At 35.1% G+C, this 23,643-nt stretch overlaps 3 protein-coding genes across 10 annotated transcripts in view; 1 reads left to right on the plus strand and 2 right to left on the minus strand.

Moving 5' to 3' along the window:
- The window catches only part of LOC124181471 (heparan-sulfate 6-O-sulfotransferase 1), a 520,983-nt gene that overhangs the window by 346,337 nt on the left and 151,003 nt on the right, over positions 1 to 23,643 (minus strand). The window lies entirely within an intron of this gene.
- Positions 211 to 5,229, minus strand: LOC124181477 (presenilins-associated rhomboid-like protein, mitochondrial). 3 transcript variants are annotated; one of them, XM_046568094.1, is made up of 8 exons: positions 4,754 to 5,229; positions 4,498 to 4,684; positions 2,925 to 3,026; positions 2,545 to 2,710; positions 1,200 to 1,420; positions 1,010 to 1,111; positions 768 to 865; positions 211 to 703 (listed from the first exon to the last, which is right to left on the minus strand). In XM_046568094.1, exons 1-8 carry the CDS (start codon positions 4,783 to 4,785, stop codon positions 604 to 606), a joined length of 1,008 nt encoding a protein of 335 aa, XP_046424050.1. In that variant the 5' UTR covers positions 4,786 to 5,229; the 3' UTR covers positions 211 to 603. The 3 variants fall into 3 exon arrangements, with proteins under 3 accessions (XP_046424050.1, XP_046424049.1, XP_046424051.1); XM_046568093.1 differs by having other exon boundaries at positions 4,783 to 5,227; XM_046568095.1 differs by having other exon boundaries at positions 4,939 to 5,226.
- Positions 5,360 to 22,938, plus strand: LOC124181449 (mediator of RNA polymerase II transcription subunit 12). Of its 6 annotated transcripts, XR_006870470.1 has the most exons (14): positions 5,362 to 6,397; positions 7,083 to 7,741; positions 8,439 to 9,219; positions 9,328 to 9,650; positions 9,727 to 10,258; positions 10,364 to 10,960; positions 11,090 to 12,765; positions 13,077 to 13,457; positions 15,033 to 15,492; positions 16,567 to 16,835; positions 17,386 to 17,550; positions 21,183 to 21,354; positions 21,453 to 21,543; positions 22,530 to 22,938. XR_006870470.1 is itself a non-coding variant. In XM_046568036.1 (13 exons), exons 1-12 carry the CDS (start codon positions 5,854 to 5,856, stop codon positions 21,351 to 21,353), a joined length of 6,558 nt encoding a protein of 2,185 aa, XP_046423992.1. In that variant the 5' UTR covers positions 5,362 to 5,853; the 3' UTR covers position 21,354; positions 22,530 to 22,938. The 6 variants fall into 6 exon arrangements, 2 of the variants coding, with proteins under 2 accessions (XP_046423992.1, XP_046423991.1); XR_006870472.1 differs by having other exon boundaries at positions 5,360 to 6,397; positions 21,186 to 21,543; XR_006870473.1 differs by lacking the exons at positions 21,453 to 21,543; positions 22,530 to 22,938 and adding an exon at positions 19,288 to 19,567 and having other exon boundaries at positions 5,360 to 6,397; positions 21,183 to 21,321.

The following is a 23,643-nucleotide window of genomic DNA, read 5'->3' on the forward strand; positions in this document are numbered from 1 at the left end:
TATCAGACAGGCATGTAATATGTAACCTGTAATGTAATATCTATTTTCCCATGTCTATAGATGCATTTGTAAAAATAATATTAAATGTCACATAAAACTCCATAGCTCAGCAGAATTCATAGGATTTTCAAGATTCAGCAAATCCCAAGAGATAATCTCAACCAAACAAATAAAAAAATTTCTCTACATGTCATTTTAAACCCAAATGACAAATTACGCTGTTTCTATTCATCTCTTTGAGATGCGTCTCTTCATTCATATTTCTTAGATACATTTTTCTTTTTTGTTTGGTAGCACCCGTAGATTTCTATACCTATCTTATTGATGTAGTTGAGATTCACTATTGGAGTCATGACTCATTATTACTAACTAAAAATTATTGTAAATGTTGCAGATAATGATGTTTCAACAAAGAATCAGATTTGAATTTAGTTTACTTTCCTATATCAGGGGACAGAAAAGTAATAACAAAGTAATAACTTTCATTATAAATATTTGCTTATAAATTGTCTAGTTTTTTTTCACATTGTTCGTCTTACATCCCTCATATAAATACTTTACAAAATCGTGATATAGAATTAATTTCATTATGTGGAGAGCGTATCATGAGCGAGACCTAGGTGGTCCTCTGAATTCGTGCCAAAAAGTTAAAATCGGTTCACGCTTCTGCCATATATATGCGTTGCCCCATTTCTGCCAGAATCTGTTTAAATAATGCAAATTTACAAATATGATTGACTGAACCGATCAAGAACAGATATACTCACATTCCCCATGCTGCACCTCCTAAATGTGCTGCATGATCAAAAAACTGCCACTTCATTATGCACCCTATCGTATCAAGGCAGACCATTGCCTTAATAGCCTGTGAAGAATATAGACAGCTATTGTGAAATGAGTGTTGCATTTCAATGATGAGACTCCATACTTTGTAAAAATAGGGTAGTTTCTTAATTAACAACGATTGCGGTAACTTAATTTACAAAATGAGTATAATTTCAGTACACACCGAATCAGCCGTGAATGTATACATTGGAAGAAAAATAATGCTGAGTCGTGAGTCAGGATACTGTGTGCAGGCAAAGCTCAGAATTCCCATTATGGCTCCTGACTTAAACGAATCAGATATGTTAGATCATCTGCTGCTCAATTGACATATTTATAGAAATAAAGTAATGGAAATATCAAGAACAACTCACAGCTCCAAGAGAAAGGCCTGGTCTGGAAAACACAGTCTTGTAAAAGTAACTAACAAGGTTTGACATCACACCACTGGTTAGATATAGAGCTAAAAACTGTTCCTTGCCAAGTGCTGCTACAACTGGAGAGCTAAAGCTGTTCAAAACAAACATGTTCGCAGCTAAGTGCAGGATCGTATAGTGTGAGAATGTAGATAACACCATTGGCCAACACATCGCACCTTGGGTTAAGAAGAAATAACATTATTAATGGGAATTGGATTTGAGTCAGTTCATCGCAAATGTTAATATTCTGAAGATTCAGTATGTATTTTTAATTCATCAATTGAGACATCTGCATACCATTGAACAATTTTAGAGTTTGATTTCATGCATCACATTAATTGACAAAGCATTTCTTTTTTACAATCTCTTTAGGTAAACAAGTTTGTTTAATCCAGAAGTACATAGATTGGAATTCATTTATATATTTTTTTTCTCATTAAAATCAAATAATAGGAAGTCTTGTTTCTGACGATAACATCAACTATTTGGTTCAGTGATATGTTTGGCGCTGCCACGCTATCTTAAGAACTACTGAACTGATTCACTTCAAATTTGAAGGCATTATTTTTGAATAGTTATTTTTTTTGCTGCACTTTATGTGTCTAATTGTAAGCTATATTTGTGGTAGTTGATTATTATTGATCTATACTAAAAGTATCTCCCTGAAAATATATTTCCGAAACATACTTGCAGGACTTTGTACTAATATAACGCGAACCTGTGGAGCACAGAAAGTCAGAACGATGAGAGGTAATTTGTTGCAATCAAAAAGTGAAGTGGCTACTCCAAGTCTTGAGATTCAAATATGAGTTTCATATTTTTTTTTTTTTTTTACATAAGGGGAATGAACATTCGTTCAGTGTGTTTTTCCTACCAGGAAAAAGCAAGTGAATTGTTATTAACTTATCCCGCTTCTCGAACAGAATTTTTTTTCCAGATCCGGTATCTTGACTAGTGTGAAATTCTTATCATTACAACTCCCATCAGAAAATCCATATCAAGAAATACATTTTTTTTATATGAAAAATGGCAGGATTCTTATAGATCTTGAAATTTAAGCCTAGACATTTTGTTCAAACTTTAAATAGTCACATTTGACAAATTAAGCCTAGCATTTTCAAATGAAAATTTTGCATAAATTCAAAAGTAATAAGGTTTGCTATTTAATATAAAAAAATTATTTTTCAACCTAATGACCATGTTCTTCAGAGACAATCGCGTGGCAAAGAAATCAGCATGATTATACACCTCTTGTACAAAAACTTTTCCCAGTTTTGACACTTTCCTGAAAAAAACTTACTGGAATTTGGATTGGAGCAAAAATATCGTAGCATGGTGCCCTGAAGAGCCGGTACACGCCATGCGCAAAATACCAAGACATTTATGAAGCAAATAGGAACAAATAGCTTTTTTCCTTCGTCTAAGCTATTCCACCAATTGTGAACCGTCGCCCTCCATCCAGTGCGCTGTATAAAGAGAGCAACAATAGGTCTATATTTTTCTGTTCACTTCATCTTCTTCACTCTGTTTTTCCAAGGAGCACACTTCCGTTATTTTTGGACGTGTAAGTTGTATGTGATCTCTCGCCATCCATTTAAACATGACAAATATGTGTTCTTTGAAAAACAGAGCTCCTAATAATTTCATTATTGTATTTGGAAAATGAACAACTTTACATACTCTTACTCGAGTAAACTCGAATCGATGGACCAACCTCTGGGTGCGCGCCCTAATATTTTCATATTCCCAAATTGCTGATCCAACTATTGATGCGCTACTGAACTGTAAAAGAATAATGAAAAGAAATTGACTGTAAATTTCAAAACTCAGCAAAGCTATTTCAACTGTAAGATTATGCATATTATAGCAAATCTAGTTGCACGTGTTTTGTTGAAATATATAATTTTTTTCACGTGCGGCCAGTTAGAAATGTTTAACTTTTTCAAATTCTTGGACAATATTCAGCATGTTGTAGTCATATCATGTCCATAGCCCCTTTTTCAATGAATTTGTGCATGAAATACCAGCTTTGGTATGAATATCTGGCTGTCAGACATCTTGGTAATAAATACTACGCGATAGTTAAACGCAAGATCACGTATTGAAAATGACATTTTGAAATTAATTCTCCAGTTTTTAATTTAACGATAGTAACAAAAATGACTTGATCGTATTGAATGCTATAATTTCCGTGACGAAATTTTCAGAGAAATGTATTAGTGGTTTAGGAGGAGTTTCAGGGTATCCAGCGTGAATGGCGTATTAATTTCCCACACATTTTCTAGTTTTCCCATAAAAAACATTGATTTTTTTTAATACACATCTGAACTACTCTTATTGAATGAACCTGCTTTTCTTATTCAAATTCATTGCTTTATACCTATATTTTAATTATAAATGAAAATAGTCAATCTTTTTCATATTCAATTTAATTTGGCTCAGTCTCAATTATTTGATATTTCAATAATTGTTCAGCATTTCAACTCGAAAGAAATACGTCATGGTATATGGATTTGCATGAAAGAAAATCATACCTAACAATTATTTGAATTCAGAAATATGCATTCAGTAATGTGAATTAATTTTAGTGTTCAATTATAATTATCAGAAAAATTTAACATTTCTCATTAAATTAACAAAAACTCAAGTTTCATTTATGTACTTTTTTGTACAACACATTTGTTTTCTACAGATGTAGTGTGCATTGACTAGAATATTCGCCTTGGAGCAGTATTAAAGGAAGAAATTAGTAAAATTCTAGGAACCGTGGTCGAATTTCCTGACATTCCGCTAATAGTTTCAAAGTGTGTGAAATTTCCTAATCTTCCTTGGTTTTCCAGAAATTCTTTAGCGATAGATACTCTGTATCTGTTTACACTCTGAAGTATAAGCTTGCTAATAAAGAAGAACTAATAATGAAAGAGGCTCAGCCTATGGATTTACATGATATAAAAACTAACATCACTTTACTGCTAGCAGAACTTGCGTTAATGAAGATTCGATCACCATCAGCTGTACAACTGTCCAACAGTGCTCAAAATTTGTAACACTAGCGAAATTTTGCAGTTCCACTAACAAATTTGTGGCTAATATTGTTGGCACGGAACAGTTTTGCAGGGTTACTCGTGAAGATTGATCAGAGTTACGGATCATGTCATATATGTTCTTTTTATTAATCATTCTCTTCGACTTTGAGCGAGAAGTTAAACTATCCAAAAATTGCGATAACTATTGTGAATAAAGAGAGAATTACCATAATAGAAAAACCAAGTGGCTTCCATAGTCTTGTGAGGTGAATAGGACCTGGTTTGGTAAGTTCACTAGTAAACGGCGATTTGGTTTGTTTGGAAGCATCGGTTACTCTTCGAAAATACCTCACATGGTGCAGGGTGGTTTGCGACATGGCTTTTGGTTTGTGATACTGCACACCAGATAGTAGCCTGATTAAAGAGAGGAATCAAAATATTGTATCGGCTTCAGACGCATGACGTCACATAACCAAAATTTACCAACGATGCCGTTTTGTATTAGTGTTTACCATTTGCCCGACATGTTTCCAAAATTGAGCAACGCCTGCGTGGCCATAATTGTATAGGAAATAGTTATTCTTTCGTTCACTTTGTGTACTCTTATATCAATTTTTACTATCTTTAACTACATTGTCAATTTCATACGGGAGCCCGGTTATGCATACTTTAGTGTGAATTTCCACAATTCTTTGCCAATAGGAATGACGATAAAATAGAAGATTCGCACTCAGTGCACAACAGACAGTGCTTTCCTGCTTTATTGGCGGTTCTATTGGTCAAGAACTCTGCAGCAAAATGCTGTGGCAGCACTTCGCCGCCCGTGAAAATTCAGGCTTAATGCAAACTTCACCGTACCACGCGTGCTTTGCAACGTTACAACGGTTTCACCATTGCACATAACCGTATATTTGACACTCTGAATTTGACAACGACTGCGTCCGTAATTCTTAGTGCATATATACACATGTTTATATGCTGTAAGGTTCCGTTATTAACAGTTATTTTCTGGCAGCACTGACAGAAGTTTTGCGTCACTCTTGCTCTACCAGATTATCAATGATACTCCGTCTTACACCTAGGGAATTCTTTAGTGTGTAGGCGGCTTATTTCAGGTCGTAGTCATTTAAAGCTGTGTAACCGTAGAAAATGCCAAGATGGCGTTGTGGGCAACTTGCCCCAAGGATGACAAGTTCGGTGAAATTTTAATCGCCTACAGAGTTTAAAATACGGTTTTAACCATGTATATATTAAAAAACAGTATTCTGCTACTATACACGATCTATTTTTCTGTAAGCAATGAAAATTAATTTTTTTTTTGTTTTTTCTACGTTGTCAACTTTTAAAGGTTATATATTGCATTGATCTCTCGTTCAAAATGCTGTATATATTCATTCATCCTGTGTCGTTTTATTAAAGTTTTGTGAACTTTATGTGTGTTTAACTAATTGTCTGATCGCCAGCTTCGACATAATTTTTTTTTTTTTATATTATTTTGAAGGTTATAGTCTCGTTTAATTCCACTTTAAATTTGTGAACTGTACATGGGTTCCTGTTGTCTTTGATCCCGGTTTTTACTTACCATGATGAGCATATTGTATGAAAAACGGCCTTTAAAAAGGCCAAGATTAGGCCCTCCCGACGTATATCCACAAGAGCCTAAGCAAAAGGAGGATGAGCTTACACTAGTGAACGTTAAACATGGTTTTGCCACAATGCCTCAATTATCCGATGAATTTGGATCAGCCAAGCAATGTAATGTCACTGCTGCAAAAGTTGGTGCATATTTCAACGGTATACTTGCTAAGAAAGAAGAATTTGCCACGATGCCTGATACGGGAAGAAAGAGACAGCAGATTAATCCTAAGGATAATTTTTGGCCTGTAACTGCCAGAACTAAAAATGGGATCGAAGCTTGGTTCAAAGATCTGTCTGGCTGTAAGCCTTTGCTGGCATTGGCCAAGAAAGCCCCTAATTTTAACAAGAAAGAAGAAATTTTTATGATGTTATGTGAATATCAAGTACCGATGCTGAGAGCCGCTTGGTTTATTAAATTAAGTTCTGCTTATACCGTTGCTGTTTCTGAAGCAAAAATTAAGAAAAGACAATTACCTGATCCAACAACTGGTAAGATTCAAAACAGAAAAGTACAATAAATAATAAAACAATATGTGTTGTTACAATCTATCAGATTTGTAATTTTCATTATATGAGTCAGACAGATATATCGAACACTTGATCCAAAATTATTATACTCACAAAATGGGTACAGACTGGAAAATAGAAACCACACATTGTTTTTTAGTTTATCATTATTGATCTTCAATATTCACAGGTTGTTTTACAAATTTGACGAAATGCTATATCATACGTCGTAAAAGACTGTTAGAATTCCATTTGAAATATTAAAGGGTACTAAAAAGTAATTTTAATGTAGTAATGCATTTTTAGAAAAATTTGTTCTTCCACAACTAGAGGTTTGTCTGAAATTATAATCAGTAAAGCATAATGAACCAAATTAGACTCATATTTCATTAACTCAACTCTTTCAAAGTCATTCTACAGTTGTAGAATAGTGATTTCTTATTTAATGTTTCGTTACTTTAACTTGACTGACTTCACATTCATCAGAACTTAACTTCCTTGTTATGATACAAAATATATACTAATTATTTTGTTGAATTCTCATCAATGAACTTATGAATCGGGTTGGTATGAATTTTCTTATTTCAAATAATCTATAAATTTAAGTAGAGTGAAAATAAATATTTATGGGGCAATAAATACAATTGATCCTTTATTTTTCTTCTAGAATGGACTGGTACTTTAATAAAATTTCTAAAAGATCAGCTGACCAAATTACAAGAATATTATCACATGAATCACAATATCTCTAATGGCATGAGCAACAGTACCAATGGTAGTAATCTGAATAATAACAGCACCAATAATACTGTGAATAATCAACCAACTACACCAAACCCAAATCCTGGGACAACTGCGGGTCCAGCTATGAACGAAGATCATAAATTAGCACTTAAACAGTGGCATTACTGTATTCAATTAGCCAAATACATGTTTGAGGAAGGATTGCTCGATAGGCAAGAACTGTTACAATGGATCTTAGAACTTCTCGATAAAATGAGATCTGCTCCGTTGGATGATGGGATTTTGAAGCTCTTATTACCATTGGCTTTGCAATATCTAGAAGAGTTTGTTCAGTCGGAGTTGTTAGCTAGAAAATTGGCATACTTATGCTGTCGTAAAATCGCACAGATGTGCAGCAATGTAGAAAACAGCAATAATCCTCAAAGTCCTATGGTCACTGCCTCTGTAAAATCAGAAGTGAGTAATATAAAAGAGAATCCCATTGCTCCAATGCCGGTTAATCCATTTACCGTGACTTTCAACGACTATATTAACTGTCCACATCACAGAGACATAATCTTGGGATTATCGGCTATAATTCAGGTACCTTTTTAATTATGTAGGGTAAGTTTTATTTGGTCGTCACCAAATTAGACACAAGTCATTTTAATTGACGAATAATATAAACACATACAACTACTCTACACAAAGGTTTTTGAAGAACACTGTCTTTGGTGCAGAAACTAACTTGAGAACGACAAATTTATTTTAGAAACACGCATTTAAACGCATCTAACGATCGTTCTTCATAAAAGATAATCAGTCGTTCTTCCCTCATTAGAAATTAACTTTTATAAACTATGTTTATGCTTCGTTATTACTTATCACATTTGCTAAAGGTAGAACTTGCAAAATCATTATTTTAGTATTTTATTATTTTCATCAAGAACTAACCCACCTCGAAATAGGAGTGCATTTTTTCAAATCAACTCTTACATGTGATTTTATAAATTGGCCAACTAGAATATTATTTCAAGAGACACTTTTGAAATGCTTATCCAGAAGAAACCTTTGAACATATACCCAAGTGGTCTGTATTTAAGGAAAGTGAGTAGAATGGAAGCTTTTCCAATCTAGTTAAATTGATCTTCAACAAATTTATGACTCAATGAGGTTTTTTATTTCGTTTCCTGTTCAATATTGCTTGTGCCTCATCAGCTTTGACTAAGATAATCTATTCTTAGTCTGTACAATCAGTAGACCAATCTTCTAATTTCTCTAATTACCTATAAATCCTTAGGTAATTACAATCGAGTGTCCGACCGCCTTAGTTTGGAATAGTGTCGGAGAAGGTAAAGCACCATCAGTTTTAAATGGGTCTCCATTAGATCATCTGCCTAGTCCTCCATCAGCCTTACCATGCCCCCCTGCCAGTTCGATAAATCCGACGATGAAACAGATCAAGGTTGCTCAAGAAAGTATTCGCAGACGATCATTAGCTGCTGAAGGCCGATGGTCGTGTGACAAATGGCAGCAGAGTAGTGCCGGTATGACAACGACTAAGGTTTTAGCTGCTCTGGATGCTTTAGATCGTCATAGTTTTGACAGAATGGATGCCTTAAACTCTCTGGATACACTGTATGCTAAAATATTCACTGCTACACCTAAGGAAAATACAAATGAGAGAGACACGAAAGTTGAATATTCTCCGCAGCAAGATGCCGCTATTATAGAAATTTTATGTGAATGGGCGGTAAGTTCGGAACGATGGGGCGAGCATAGAGCAATGGCTGTGGCTAAGTTATTGGAAAAACGTCAGAGTGAAGCTACTGGAGAAACTAATGATAATGATGACAAAGACAGTGTTTGTAGTAATGCTTCACCACCAGGGTTGCCAATTTTTCAACCGCTACTCATGAAATTTCTAGATACCGATGCTCCGATTTTAGACCATAGTTCTTCCCAGTCCAAAGCACAGTTCACCAATTTGGTTCACTTATTTTCCGAGCTTATTCGTCACGACGTCTTTTCGCATGACGCATATATGTGTACTTTGATATCTCGAGGGGATCTGATCCAAGGTAATTGTTCGTTACATTAAAACATTAGAGTATCAAAGTTGAAGGTATTCTACGATTGGCAAACATTATTACTAAGTTCTACTGAAGTAAGGTCTGTTAATATTACAGGACCAGCTGCTAGTAAACCAAGTACACCGAACAATCGTGAACCAATAGACGAAGACAGCTTATTTCCTGGAATTGATTTGAAACCAGCTAAATTGGAAGTGCCGGATCACGGAAGAACAATGGATTATGATGATAGTAAAATTGATGATGATTTAGATAAGCTGCTACAACATATTAAAGAAGATCAACAGAATAGCATGGATGCTCCAGACAGTCCAAAGGAAGATGCCTTGGGTGGCCATAACGCACATGATGGGCTAGATTCTAAAAGTCCAAATCCATGTAGACATTTACTTTATACTACACATTTTCCATTGCCACAGGTATTGGTATGATTTCGTACTTATAGATTTGAACAGAAGGATATTGGAAAATTTCTGAAACTTTTTATTGTTTCAGGATGAAACCTGCAGTCAACATGACTGCAATCAACGCCACGTTCTGTTATATGGTGTAGGACGAGTACGAGACGAAGCAAGACATGTCGTTAGAAAAATGACAAAAGAAATTTGCAAATTATTTGGAAAAAAATTTAGCATCGATGTTGCAGAAGGTGGCAAAGTAAAAAAACACTCACGGAGTGAATTCAATTTTGAAGCTGTTACTCAAAAGTTTCAAAACTTGAGTTATTTTGACCAACACGTCGTCACGTGGCAATGTGCTACACAAGTCATTGAAATGCTAAACACATTTGCATTAGCCGGATCATCTTACTTACCTGTTCAGGAACATGTCGCATTCTTATTTGACCTAATGGAACTTGCGCTGAACATATACGGACTTATTGATGTTTGTATTCAGATATTAAAAGAACTGCCAGAGATTGAAGCACAATTGACAGTCAGAAATAGTCAGCTCGTCAGAAGTTACACCACGAGCTTGAGTTTATATGTTGTCGGAGTGCTAAGGCGATATCATTGTTGTTTATTACGTAAGTTATTTTTCAAACTTTGACCATGATAATATATATATTCTGTTGTATACCCCTTCTCCATAATTAGGTATTTTTAATCATCCAAATTTATTCAACTTGCAGTTGCTCCAGAACAAACAACAGCAGTGTTTGATCTCCTCTGCAAAGTTGTCAAGCATGTTTCGAATCCAAGTGACTGTAGCTCTGCTGAACGTTGCGTTTTGGCACATCTGTACGATTTGTACTCAAGTTGTTCATTATTGAAGACAAAACCCCACGGTGTGGAAGCTTTCAGTAATGCATACCCTAAAATTCGAACAGCTTTGTACAGTGCATTACAACCAACTCCATCGAACCACGTTTACAATTCTCAATTCATGATTGATGTCTTTAGTAGTCCGAGACGTAGTGGAAAAATTGAGCCTCAATGGGCCAGACAGCTGAACGAAACTCCGGCGAATCGTTATAGCTTTGTATGCAATGCAATTATTGTTGCTGTGAGCAGTGAGACAGATAATGATAAATTAAATGACGTTGCGATAATTTGCGCAGAGCTCACAGCCTGCTGTAATGCTCTGAGTGCCGAGTGGTTGGGTGTCTTAATGGCATTATGTTGTTCATCCAACAGTTCATCATTTTATATCGATGTTTTAAATCAAGTTGATGTTCAAAATTTGAATGTCCGTAATTCTTTGGCCGTATTTACATCGATTTTGATTGGTAAATATTCTTATACTATTTTTAAACAATTGAAAGATTTCAAGTAATAATCGAGCTGATTCAAAGATTACGGTCGTGTTGTAAATCTCTATCACTATATGCACTATAATTTGTGTGATTGTGTTGCAGCCAGACACTGCTTCTCCTTGGAAGATTTTGTAGTGCACATAGCATTGCCGTCTCTTGTAAAGGCTTGTAATGAAGGCCGCGGTGATGCGGATATGGAAGCTGAAGCAGGTGCTCTGTTAACTTGCCACTTACTTCTACAACTATTCAAAACAGTCGAGTGCCCACAACCGGCTTTATATTCAGTTAGCACCAGTCCGCATCCGCTGCCCAGTGGGAATTTGAGACGTTACAGTATAAAACTTAGCTGTGACAGACACCTGCTAGCAGCTGCCCACAATAATATCAGAGTCGGACCTGTATTAGCAGTTTTAAAAGCGATTCTGGTTGTTGGTGATGCTACAGCAGGTAAACTGCCGCCTAAAAAGCCAGACATTCCAATGGCTCACTCTAATAAAGCTGGTCCAGGCAGCGTGGGTGCTAGTGAGAGAGAGTCTATTAGTCACATATTGGGCACCAGTGACATTTTAGGCGGAGGCGATGACTTGGGTCTCGACCTTGGATTATCATCAAGCAATGTTAACATGGAGACAGAAAATGTTAAAGGTTTGTCAGCTTTTGCTCAGCATGTATTGCGCCAGATATGCAGCCAAGAATGGGTGCTGGAAAGGTGTCTACAAAATCCCGAAGAATTGTGTCATCCCGACATGCTTTTGGACAACATGTTAACTCCTCGTCAAGCTCAAAGATTATTGCACATGATATGTTATCCTGACACGCTTATAGACACATTTTTAGACCAGAAAACGCACATCACCAATATACTGGAAAACCTCGAACAATGGAGTCTACGAATGTCTTGGCTTGACTTGCAGCTTATGTACAAACAATATCCAGCAGGTTCGAGTGATTTAACGCAATGGTTAGATACTGTGGCTAAAGCAGCAATTGACGTGTTCCAACTGAACACTACCTCCGGTAAACCGGACAAGAAGTCAGGTTCTATATGGTTGGTAGCACCTTTGGTATCGAAGCTGCCTAGTGCTGTACAAGGTCGTGTTTTAAAAGTAGCTGGACAAGTGTTAGAATCTGGTAATTGGTCTAAAGCAAGCAGAGAAAAAGGCAGATCGAAATCACCGTCTCTGTTCAATCATCAGCCATTTTTATCTCTAGTATTAACCTGTTTAAAAGGACAAGATGATCAAAGGGAAGGGTTGTTAACATCTCTGCACTCACAGTTGACACAATTTTTGAATATGAGCAAGGAAGAAAAAAATATTGGTTTGGAAGATCCAAAAACCAGGGAAGTGTTGCAGGATGCTCTTCAACTGAGGTTCAGTTTGGTGGGTGGAGTTTTTGACACAATTCAAAGAAATACCACCGTAACAACTGACTGGGCGATCTTGTTTGTACAATTGATTAGTTATGGTGTCATAGACTTGAACAATAATTCAGAACTATTTACAACGGTAATAGATATGTTAGCAACTCTAATACATTCCACGCTTGTTTCGGATTCGCAGTCTGAGAAAGATGAAAACAAAAAGCATTATCAGAATCTGATGAAAAAACTTAAGAAGGAATTGGGTGATAGAAATTCACAGAGCATACAATTTGTAAGACAGTTGTTACCTTTGCCCAAAGTGACAATGGAAGTTATCACATGCGAACCTGTCGGCTGTTTGACGGATACAAAGGGCAACAAGATAGCTGGATTTGACAGCATTGATAAAAAACAGGTAACTCATTGAAGAATATGTGTTACGCCACATAATTGATTCATAGAATTTTACACACATTGTGTCTGGTTTGTTAATACAAGTTTAATTGTAAAATATGTACCAAAATGGGGAAAAAATTTCCCTCGATCATGGTGAAGAACAGAAAAATCAATCTGAATTATAACAAAATTTTTTGGAACGGCTAGAGAATGTCTTTACATATATATTACACATTCTTACTCTTGATACGATATCAGTCTGACATTTAATCAGTAATGTAATTTTTCTATTTATTTCTCATACTGGTCATAAATTTCTTTTATTAATAGGGTTTACAAGTATGTGACTCACAAAAAGTATCTGCTTGGGAGTTATTAGAAGGGCATAAAAATCCAGCACCACTATCTTGGGCCTGGTTTCGAGCTGTGAAAATGGAAAGAAAACCACTGACTTATCAAGGAGCTCAAAAGTTGCTACGTTATCATACTCATAGTGCAATAAAACCTGCAAGTCATTATTTAGACCCACCGCCACTACCTCCCGAAGATTTAGAACCAGATAAAAAGGAATCAGAACCTGGAAAAGCTGATACACCAATGAGTGTTGAATCCCCTGGCAGAACAGGCAAAGGAAAGGCTATGAAACCTAGAAAACCTAGAAAAAACAAAGGCGCAGCTACTCCAACGGCACCAATACCTCAGCAAATGCAGGTAAATTGTGACTTTCATAATGTATTTCCGAAAAACCTGTGTTATTCTCGGGTAAATTGCTTAACAGAACGGACACAGATATGCTGACTTTGTACCAGGAAGTAAACTGTTGCTTCAACTTTTTTCTGGTAACCGTTGTGTTTTTTCAAGTTATCAACGAATTATCAACGAATTGCATGCATACTTTTGACACTATCATTTCGAATAGGATCGAATTTATCACAATCTTACACATTTCACATGAGACATGATCTTATTATTCACAACAAAATGATGAACAGTACAAATCAAGGTTGACAATGAAGTTTTATGTGGCTATAATTAGAATGAAGGTATGTAATGCAAAACCAGATAGTTGGCCATACAGTGGGTCCCGCAGTAAAATAGATAATTATTTTCTTTAGTACAAATAGATTAATTTGCTCATTTTTATATCAGCCAAAGAATTTACTTCTGCAGTCAATTCTTATATTTGATAAGATATTTTTGTTCCGTATTTTGAAGTTTATTATTCATATTCCTAGTTTGGAGTAACTCTTACAGTCCATTCATTTTCTCCTTTAATGAGGTAGATGAGTTGAAGTTCTTGACCGTGTAGATATTATGAATATTTGATTTTGTTGGATGTCGGTCAGGGTTGGAATGATGCACATTAAGCAATCAATTTTATTTTCTGTACGACGTTTCGGCAGGCTTCACCTACCAACATCACGTTTCTTTAATATAAATAATAACACACTGTTATATGACTTACACTTGTTCACTAACTGTCACATTAAGAATATAGCACAGCTAGGTAATTATTCATCTCTATTGCATCTAAATGATTTATAGTGTTTTTAAATTTCTTAATGTACATAAATGCCAACGTTTAATATTTTATCTAATTGCTTAAACTGCTATGGAAGATTAAATTATCTAACACTTGCATAAATCGACATTCCTTAACGCTTGCTAATTGCATGGTGTTCGAGAAGGAAGTGAATACCAACCTTACTATACTAATCGAATTGTTCTTTTAGTGGTCAATTTTAACAACAGTATGTGATAGTCAAGTACCTGTTTACATATTTGTTTGTGTACTGACCTCATTGTTTACACAACAATTTAGATGATGTCCGAATAGAGTTGACTCAGTTTTTGTCTGTCAGTACTTTTGTTGACTGTATTGTCTTTAGATATATATATTATTTCCTTGCTAAGCCTTTTCATTTAATGAGATAGGAAAGGAATGTTGAACACTTGATACTACATAGATTTTGATCCACAATTCATACCAATAATATATCGTTTAAATACCAAAATGGGGGGTACAAGAAATAAGCAGGCGTCAAGTTGTAAAAGGGTACTTTCTGAACCATCTCTTAGCTGTTGGAAAAAGTGTGTTAATTCAAAAGATTCTAATGCTCCATCAAAACACTGAATGTTTGTTATTAATCCTTGCTTTAAATACACAAAGAAAGGATCTTGTATGATTAATAGTTTCTCAATTTATCAAAGAAAAGCATTTGCTAGTAACTTTTATGTATTGTGTATATAAACAAATTATTTATGCATAATATTTTTTTATTCCAGCAACAAGGTCCACCGCAAATGCAACAGATACCGTATGGTCAACAACCGCAGGTGGTACAACAACAAGCAATGTTCCCCGGGCAACCGCAACAACCACAACAGCAATGGTACCCAAATCAACAAGGACCAACACCACAGCAGCAGTATGGTTACGGACAGCAAATTCCACCTGCTCAAGTCAGCGGTCATCGATACGAACGTCCTGGCATGAATAACCAGTCGAAACAGGCACTATCCAATATGCTACGCCTTCGCGTACCATCCAATCAGTTTATGGGAGGACAACAACAGCCTGGTGCACCCCCAGGACCTGGACCAGCTGCATACCAGGGTATGCAGAGACCACAGTTCATTAGACAACAATTGCGAACACAGCATGCTGGCCCAGGATTAAATCCCCAGCAAACTATGTTCCCACCACAACAGCAGCAGCAAGGAATATATGCTGGGATGCAACAAGGTAATTTATATTGAACTTTTTCACATTGTACGGTATTAGCAGTATTATACGTTATCTAGATAATTTCATTTATAATAATCATTTTGAGTTAATTTGTTCGTCTTATAGAGTCAATGCGTGTGAAGTTCATCTTTCATCTTCATCTACACTGATCACAAAAATGAAGGGGGCACCCATTATTTGTTTGCAAAAACCAAGAATTTTAAAGGTGCAAAACACTCATTCAAAAATCCGTTAAAAAGTATTTTGAAGCTTGAAATAGCTTGCCTAATAATAATGACCTGCGTAGTCCATACTAACATTTTAAAGATTAGAGATTCTTCTGTTCAAAACCCTTCAAATTGGTTCTAAGGTGTTCCAACACATTCAATTTTAAACAGAAACGCAGGATTGTAATGTTACCTATGGTATTAGAGTTACTCAAGGTGTACCAGGTGAAGTTGCATGGCCAAATTTAGACCTAGTTTAATCAGTTTTTCACATGAATTTTTCGCAGAGTTATCCAACTTTCAAATTGCTAGTCTTCTAAAGTAAAAAAGGGTGACCCCTTAATTTTTGGGACCAATGGTGATAAATCAACTGCTCACCTTCATATTTTTTTCAAGATATAAAGATGAAATAAACTGCTTCCTGAAACATAGGTGACACCATTCGAAGTCAAGACTCTGATGTGATATTGAAAAAACATATCTTTCATTATTTCATCAAATTTAGGCTGTCTGGTTCATCCCGCTAAATCTTTTGTTACCTCAACAAAAAAATTAATCACAGCAACAATATACTTTTCAGTACCTACATAGGAATATTTTGACAAATGAACAATACTTCTTTCTCAGTGTATTAAGAATCTTCCCTTCTTATTCTTATCATTTTAATTATCTGGATAAAATCGATCATAATCTGACCTAGATGAATTTGTGTATGAATAATCTTATCTCCATCATGATAATCATACTAATTATCTTGTAGAACACTGTTTAGTGCGAATCGTTGGCCTTGTGCAAAGCTAAAGCATCAAGAGTTATTTAGAATCATTAATCGATTGATATTTATAAGATCGATGGTCACTTTCAGGAATGAATCAAAACTATGCAGGTTACGGAGGGCAACAAATGTTGCCACAGCAGCAACAGCAGCAAATGTTACAGCAGCCGCAGCAGCAGCAGCAGCAACAGCAGCAACAACAGCAACAACAACAACAGCAGCAACAACAAGGCATGATGAATCAGCAGCAGAATATGATGTTCCAGAATCCACAGCAAATGATTGGTGCTCAACGAGGACAAGAATATATGCCACAGCAAAGAATGCAGCCAGGTACTGCCCGGCCGCCTTATCATCAGGTATGAAGAATCAAAATGAATGTGTACTATATTACAGTGTATTTCACGTAAATATTTCATGTAAATATATCCAGTAGATTTTATAAGAAACAACATGAATGGGCAAGGAGAGATGATACTACATTTACCATATTTTCGTCAATTTATTCTTGTTATTCATGATACGGCACCTACTGTGGCCGGTCCATGACGACCAATTTCGAAGCCCAAGTCCTTGTAACATCCATACATATGCGTATGAACTTTCATATAAACAAACAGAAACACGTAACTTATAGCTGAGAATTATCGGATGTCTAACACTCAGGAGAAATATACAAGTTTGAGAAAGTTATAGGAAAATGATAGGAAAAGGAGTTAAGCCTGCTTAAGTTACAGTTGCATTCAGGTCTTCAATTGGACTTTGAAGAAACTAAAATTAGCAAGAAACTGATATACAGTTCAGTCGCTAGACACCCCGAATTAGAAGTTTCACCCAAATATTCAATATCATACATATCATACATATTTAGAGCTACTAGTATTTTGTTGCATTCAACGTATTTTAAAGGCACCAAACGTCACAATGAACACTATGGGGCCAATGGGTGGGGGAGTTCAAAATCAACCAGCTCCCCCATACAGACAAGCTAGTGGCAAGCCTGGTTCAGTTGGAGTTGCTGGTGTTGGAGCAGGTGGTGTTGGGTTACAGCAACAAAATCAACAATTCCAACAGGTAAGGTTCATGCACTCCAAGAACTTTTTGATTCTACTTCTAATTGTTGCATTGTTCCAAATACAAGTCAACCCTTAATGTAAGTGGACTACAAGAAGTTCGCCTTATATTCAGAACAATACAATGTATGCTGAAACTTGGCGTAATGCATTAATAATTTTAATCTAACGTTGGTCTTAAACTACTCGTGCATTTGATAAACATTTGTTGTGTGATATATAACGGGATATAGCATGTGAGCTGGATCAGTTGTCTCTGGGATATTTTGTTAATTCTGCATGTCAATCGTCTTTGGAAAATTGAATTATCGTCCCAATGAATTGTCTAAATAATAATGCATTTATTAAATCATTTACAATCGAAAGTTTCTAGCAGTTTAAAAATTAATGACTCTATCGTCAACATGGCTAGGGTATAAGTTTTTCTTTCAATAGACGTTGATAGCAACAAAACAAGGGAAATATACCGCAAAAAAGTTGATTTTTTAATTATTGATTTAAAAATACATTTTCAAAAGATGAAAGCTTTTCAAAAATTAGACACATCTATACGGGGTGAGTCAATTGAAACACCGAGAAAGGGAGAAGCCTGGTTGCGTTAGTATCAAAATAAGGTTCGAGGTCTACATACAGGTATTCAGTGGTAATAAGAAATAAAGTTACGATATGACAATAAGAGTTCTATTTGTAATAATGGCTGGTACATTGTATTAAAGTAAACAGTGTTCAAACTGCTCCCCTTCTTTATTGTCTAGTCGGCTTTGCATAGAGTGTCACACGGCTTCGGCTACATGTAAACTTCGAACCTTACTTTGATCAACACAACTGAGCTCCTCCTATTCTTGGAGTTTCAATTGACTCACTACAGATTGGCTGAGGAATACGGCTAATTCATCAACCAAGCTCCTTCCATTCTCAGCGTTTCAATTGACTCACCCTGTATGTTAAAGTATTGCAAACGTTCGATATTAATTTGAAAGACGTGTTCTGTGTCGGTTTTGAGAATAAAAATCGTAACTATAAACCATTGAATTAGTTACAGAAAATCTATTACAAATAAAGCTGTCCTGTTCAGGATAATAAATTGCCTGAGGATGGTGGCCAAAGTGCACTCGACATTTGCAGAAAAGATTTGTTGTAAGAACATTAAGCTTGGTAATAGATCTCTAATTTTCAACTTTTCTTATGTCACCAGTCATATAAAAAAGCATCCGGAAACTGAATTTTTATAAATTTGGAAAGGTTCTATCCTTTGATTGAATTACCAAAAATTAGTTGTAATGGTTGTGTAATCAGTGAGCCACATGTGTTTGCAAATAGGAGATGCAACCCATCTTGTCCTGGAGGAGAATATGTCATGATTATCTTAAGATTACCATTTACATCAGCTTAACTCAATGAGAAATTTGCGAAACATAAATCAGATTTAAGGTAAGAATTGCTAGATGTTGAGACTGCATCATCATCAACGATATAAAAACAAGCCATGAGCAAGTTTGCCATATCTTGGCCCAATCGCGCGTTTATCTAAGTACATAGAACTAGGGACATCGTGATCATACCTCTGACTGCCAGCAAAGTCCCACGATGCCAATGCGAAGACACTCAATATTAGACTACGCAATCTTTTTTACCATTGTTTTGAGTCCTACCCGAAGTATTTTCATTTCTGAATAATAACCGTTGAAACCATGTTCTCTATTATATAGTTTATGTATCTACTTCTTCTCTTTTATAGCACTTTTCGAATTTGCACTAAGCCATTGGGGATAATAAGACAATTGAAACCTGGTTATTGGCGTATTACCAGAAACTCAAAAATGATTTTATAACATGAGCCATTGATTGATCCACTGCATTCAAGAATATGTGTCTAATTTGCACCAGCTAAGTCGGACCTAATATAGTCATAGCTCACCCTATTGAAATAAAAAAATCTGAATAAGCAATACTTCAAATGGGATCACACAAGGGCAGATTCAAGGCCAACACGCTGTGGAAGGGATCGGCAGTTAGAAGTGGGTACTCGGATTCACTATGACTTTAGAAATATTTATTGATAAAATTAAATCTTAAATATTTCTAGCAGCATTGACAGTACCATTTAGCTATCTGACAATGAGCCCCATCTCTTTAGCCTGCTCGATATCGACTATGAATATTTGATTGAATTTTTTTTGCGCTTGTACGCATTCTGAAACATGGTAATATGAAAAAGTCCGATTTGTCAATGCTTCACCCATTTGGTGAGCTATTGTAACGATGTGGTATTTTCATTAATTTCATCTATCTTTGGGAAATTGTTTAAATAGTAGATATTTTTCCAAACACTATTACCAGAGTAATATCCTATTTAGACATTTTTCAGAGGCAGATAGAAAGGTGTCCCATATTTAGGGTGTTGACACATTTTTCAAGCACACCCTCTAAAATCAATTTCAAATATTTAAAAACATTTGCCTAATTTTCTCAGATTTTATCTCTATTCTAATCCATGCCGACAACAGGACGGATTTCCTCGTTTAAAATACACATATTTCAGGCATGTTCTCAGTATATAGTTTATTATAAAAGTGATAATGTTCAAAAAATGATATATTTGTAATTGCGTATAATAAAATTGTGTATTTTAAATGGGGATATCCACCCTGTTGTCGGCACGGGTAAAAATTGAGATAAAAATCTGAAAAAATTAGGCAGTTATTTTTGAATTATTTGAAATTGGTTTGGGGGTATGCTTCGAATAATTCGACAACATCATAATTATGAGACACCCTGGCAGATACGAAGTGATTACAACGTATAAGTGAGAAAATCCGGAATTTTTCGAAAACATTTTAATAAGTTTAAAAATCGTGTTTGATTGTGAGTCGAATATTTTGACTTTCGATACAACTTTAATACGATTTCACCGCAGTTATTGTTTCACGATTACTTTTTTATGTTAGTTGTGTACATCTACAAGCATGGAATCTGAGCTTTTTTTCGTAGATACACACAATCCTAAGATCCAAATTACACTAAGAAGTGGTTTGTAAACCAGTGCTGGTAGGCATATGGGTGTACAGACCCTAATATTGTACTTGTAAATAGCAAGCAAAATCTGTTCTCATAAAAGTCTTACCTCCCCAACGACTAGAAACATGCAGAATTAAGAGAATATCTGCAATATTACGCCAAAAGTAACTGAAAAAGCCGCGTAGTTTTCAGTTTTAACTTAATATTCACACATTATTTCAAGACTACATGCACCTAGCTCCTGCTATCGTTATTGATCGGAATCGCTTGTCGCAGAAGCTATTTACCAGAGCACTGTGACATAGCACTAAGAACTATTTTTATATTACGAATTTATACAAGAATGAATTTCAGATGTAGATCCATCAGTTATATTATTCTCTCTTCATACCCTCAATTGATTCAATTATTTTTCAAATAGGATTTTGATTGAAATTTAGTTACCTGCACTGAGTAGTCTTTGAAATTTTACTTTGTTTTACTATTAATAAGTTGGAAAAATAAGAATATATTTATTCCAATCAATTACATGAAAATTAGGGACATTTTTTTTTTTTGGAGAAAGAGTCTTCGTATAATATTTCTTTAAAACTGACGTTGAAAACTGACCAACAGCAGGCCATAAATCAGCAACGCATGCGGCATATGCTAGCCATGCAACAACAACAACAACAGCAAGGTGGAGGTGGTGGACAACAGCCGACACCTCAATTGGTAGCTCACCTTCAACGACATTCAAATCAACCACCCCAACATCCTTATCAACATCAACCTCCGCCGTATTAAGGTGACTAAAATATGACTCAATATTTGAAAAAATCGGACAGACATTATCGCCCTATATCTCGAAAAATTATATACATTTTTCATTCGCGGGGATTACAGTTTTTGAAAATCCACATCCAAACAACAAGCTATTATTGTACGCAGAGTTACAATTCAACAGATGAGTTACATGAGGAAATCCAGATAAGAGGTTCTTTTACTTGAGATGAATTATAAAAAATCGATAAATCGAAATTAGTTATGCTATTTTCACTTTCCCCCGGAAAGTTTATTGTTGATACTACTTACACTTAAAAAGTCACCTGGCCTTTTATGCTGGTTTGAAAATGATGTAACGTCAATTTCCAAAGATTTTATGTTTTAAAAACATTATCGCGATGACCATAATGCCCCTGATAGAGAACAATACATAAGTATTGATAATGTGTAGTTGAAGACAGAGTGAAAGTGAATTTCTTGGCATATACATAAAACAACTATTTAGACATTTTTAACAGAGGTGTAATATGACTAAATTGTGATATGTAATAAGGAGATTTTTTTACTGGTACAAAATGATGCAACCCTAGTACATATATCCCGGTGATAGTGCAGTTTTGTACTTTTAGCTTTAGATAGTGACACATAGTGAGTAAAATTACGTTCTATATCACCCACCCTTATCCACAGTAATCAACAGTCAACTGTGAAATGTCGAATAAAGGAAAAAAGGATTGCCTAATGTATTCTAATTGGTTTATGAAATCTGTGAATTCTTGCCAAATTTTGTATATATATTGACATTACAAACTATTTTCAACCAAAATATTATGAATATCTGCATCCTTAATACCCACACAATTGAATTAACGGCCCTGGGTACAAGGAATTAAATATATTGCAAATACACAATAAATTTATTTTAAATATAATATCGTCAGCTTTATGTGACACTTTGTTTAATAATGGAATATCAACGTAAATTCGTCCATTTTGCTATGTGGGTGATGTGCTAACAAAATAGGCTCATGAACGTAGGATTTTACTTTTTCTGAAATAAAGTAAGAATAATTTCATTTTTTTTCTCGTATAACACAGTAAATTAGTATCTGTCAGAGTTAATGATTACGAAATATTCTTTATTTAATTATTGACTATGCTGAGATGTATAAAAATTATTTATTATGTTTTTTGCAGAGTTGAATTTCAGTGAAGCTAATATAGGTGCACCTGAAGCTTGTCTCATATCCAACATTGAATATTGACAAGCAAAAAAATAGATTAAAGTTAATGTGGACGTATGTAAGTGTTAGTGCATTGATTGTACTTAGTTTCAGTTATCACTATCAGTCGCATTGTGGTCTACAGAGACTGTGGATGACACTTGAGTCTCAGCAGTGTTTTAATGAAATGATGAACCAATTCCTGTGTGTAAACTGACGATATTTCATCAGAAAATTGACTGCTACCTGAACGTATATTTCAAGTTGAAATTTCTTCAGGATAATCATGAACATTCAGATCTTTGTGTTCCACATTTTCCAACTCATTGTATGTGTATATACTAGCTATGTAAATTTAAATTAAATGAATATTTGTAAACAAACCACACCATGTCTTCATCTACTTCTAATTATGAAAATAAAAATTGAATGAATCACAGAAATTATACAATATGAGTATGTATATGTAGATGTAGGAATTCTGTGTTCTCCTTGCCTTTCTTTACGTAAGTTATTAAATTATTCAGAAATATCCTGAAATTTCTCGCTTATTACCTTATACCCCTTGAAATTTATTACAAAACGTATGAGAACCTTGAAATTCTCACTCGCACCTCATCGAATTAAAAATTCCCTGTAAGTGGAATTTGCTATTCATGTCACTTTTGGTCCCAAAGTTTAATGCGTATCAAAAACAAGAGTGGTTAAGCATTTCCAACGTTTTAATTATATAATCTTTTCTTAAATTGTTGATACCTTAGCTTATGTTATACGAATCTACTCAGAATTATGTCTATTTCATAGTAGGGAAGTTGTTTCATAAGGGTTCACGATTCCTCAATAATAATATTGATATGATATTCTTTTTTTCAATTTTTGTGGCAGAACTATAAAGTCCGTAACAATACGTCACTCACTTCGAAAACATTATTTACCCATACAAAAAATATGTTAATTATAAAGTTGCGAAGGGCAATTGTAAATATTTAACCTAGCATCACGTCAATGAACACAGCGCTATATCCACATCAGGTCGTCACTGAAGTCAATTGTCACCAGTGTTCAAACGACTTAGAGTTCACGTTTTC

This window comes from Neodiprion fabricii, chromosome 4 (assembly GCF_021155785.1).
Source record: "Neodiprion fabricii isolate iyNeoFabr1 chromosome 4, iyNeoFabr1.1, whole genome shotgun sequence".
In the NCBI taxonomy this organism is placed as follows: domain Eukaryota; kingdom Metazoa; phylum Arthropoda; class Insecta; order Hymenoptera; family Diprionidae; genus Neodiprion; species Neodiprion fabricii.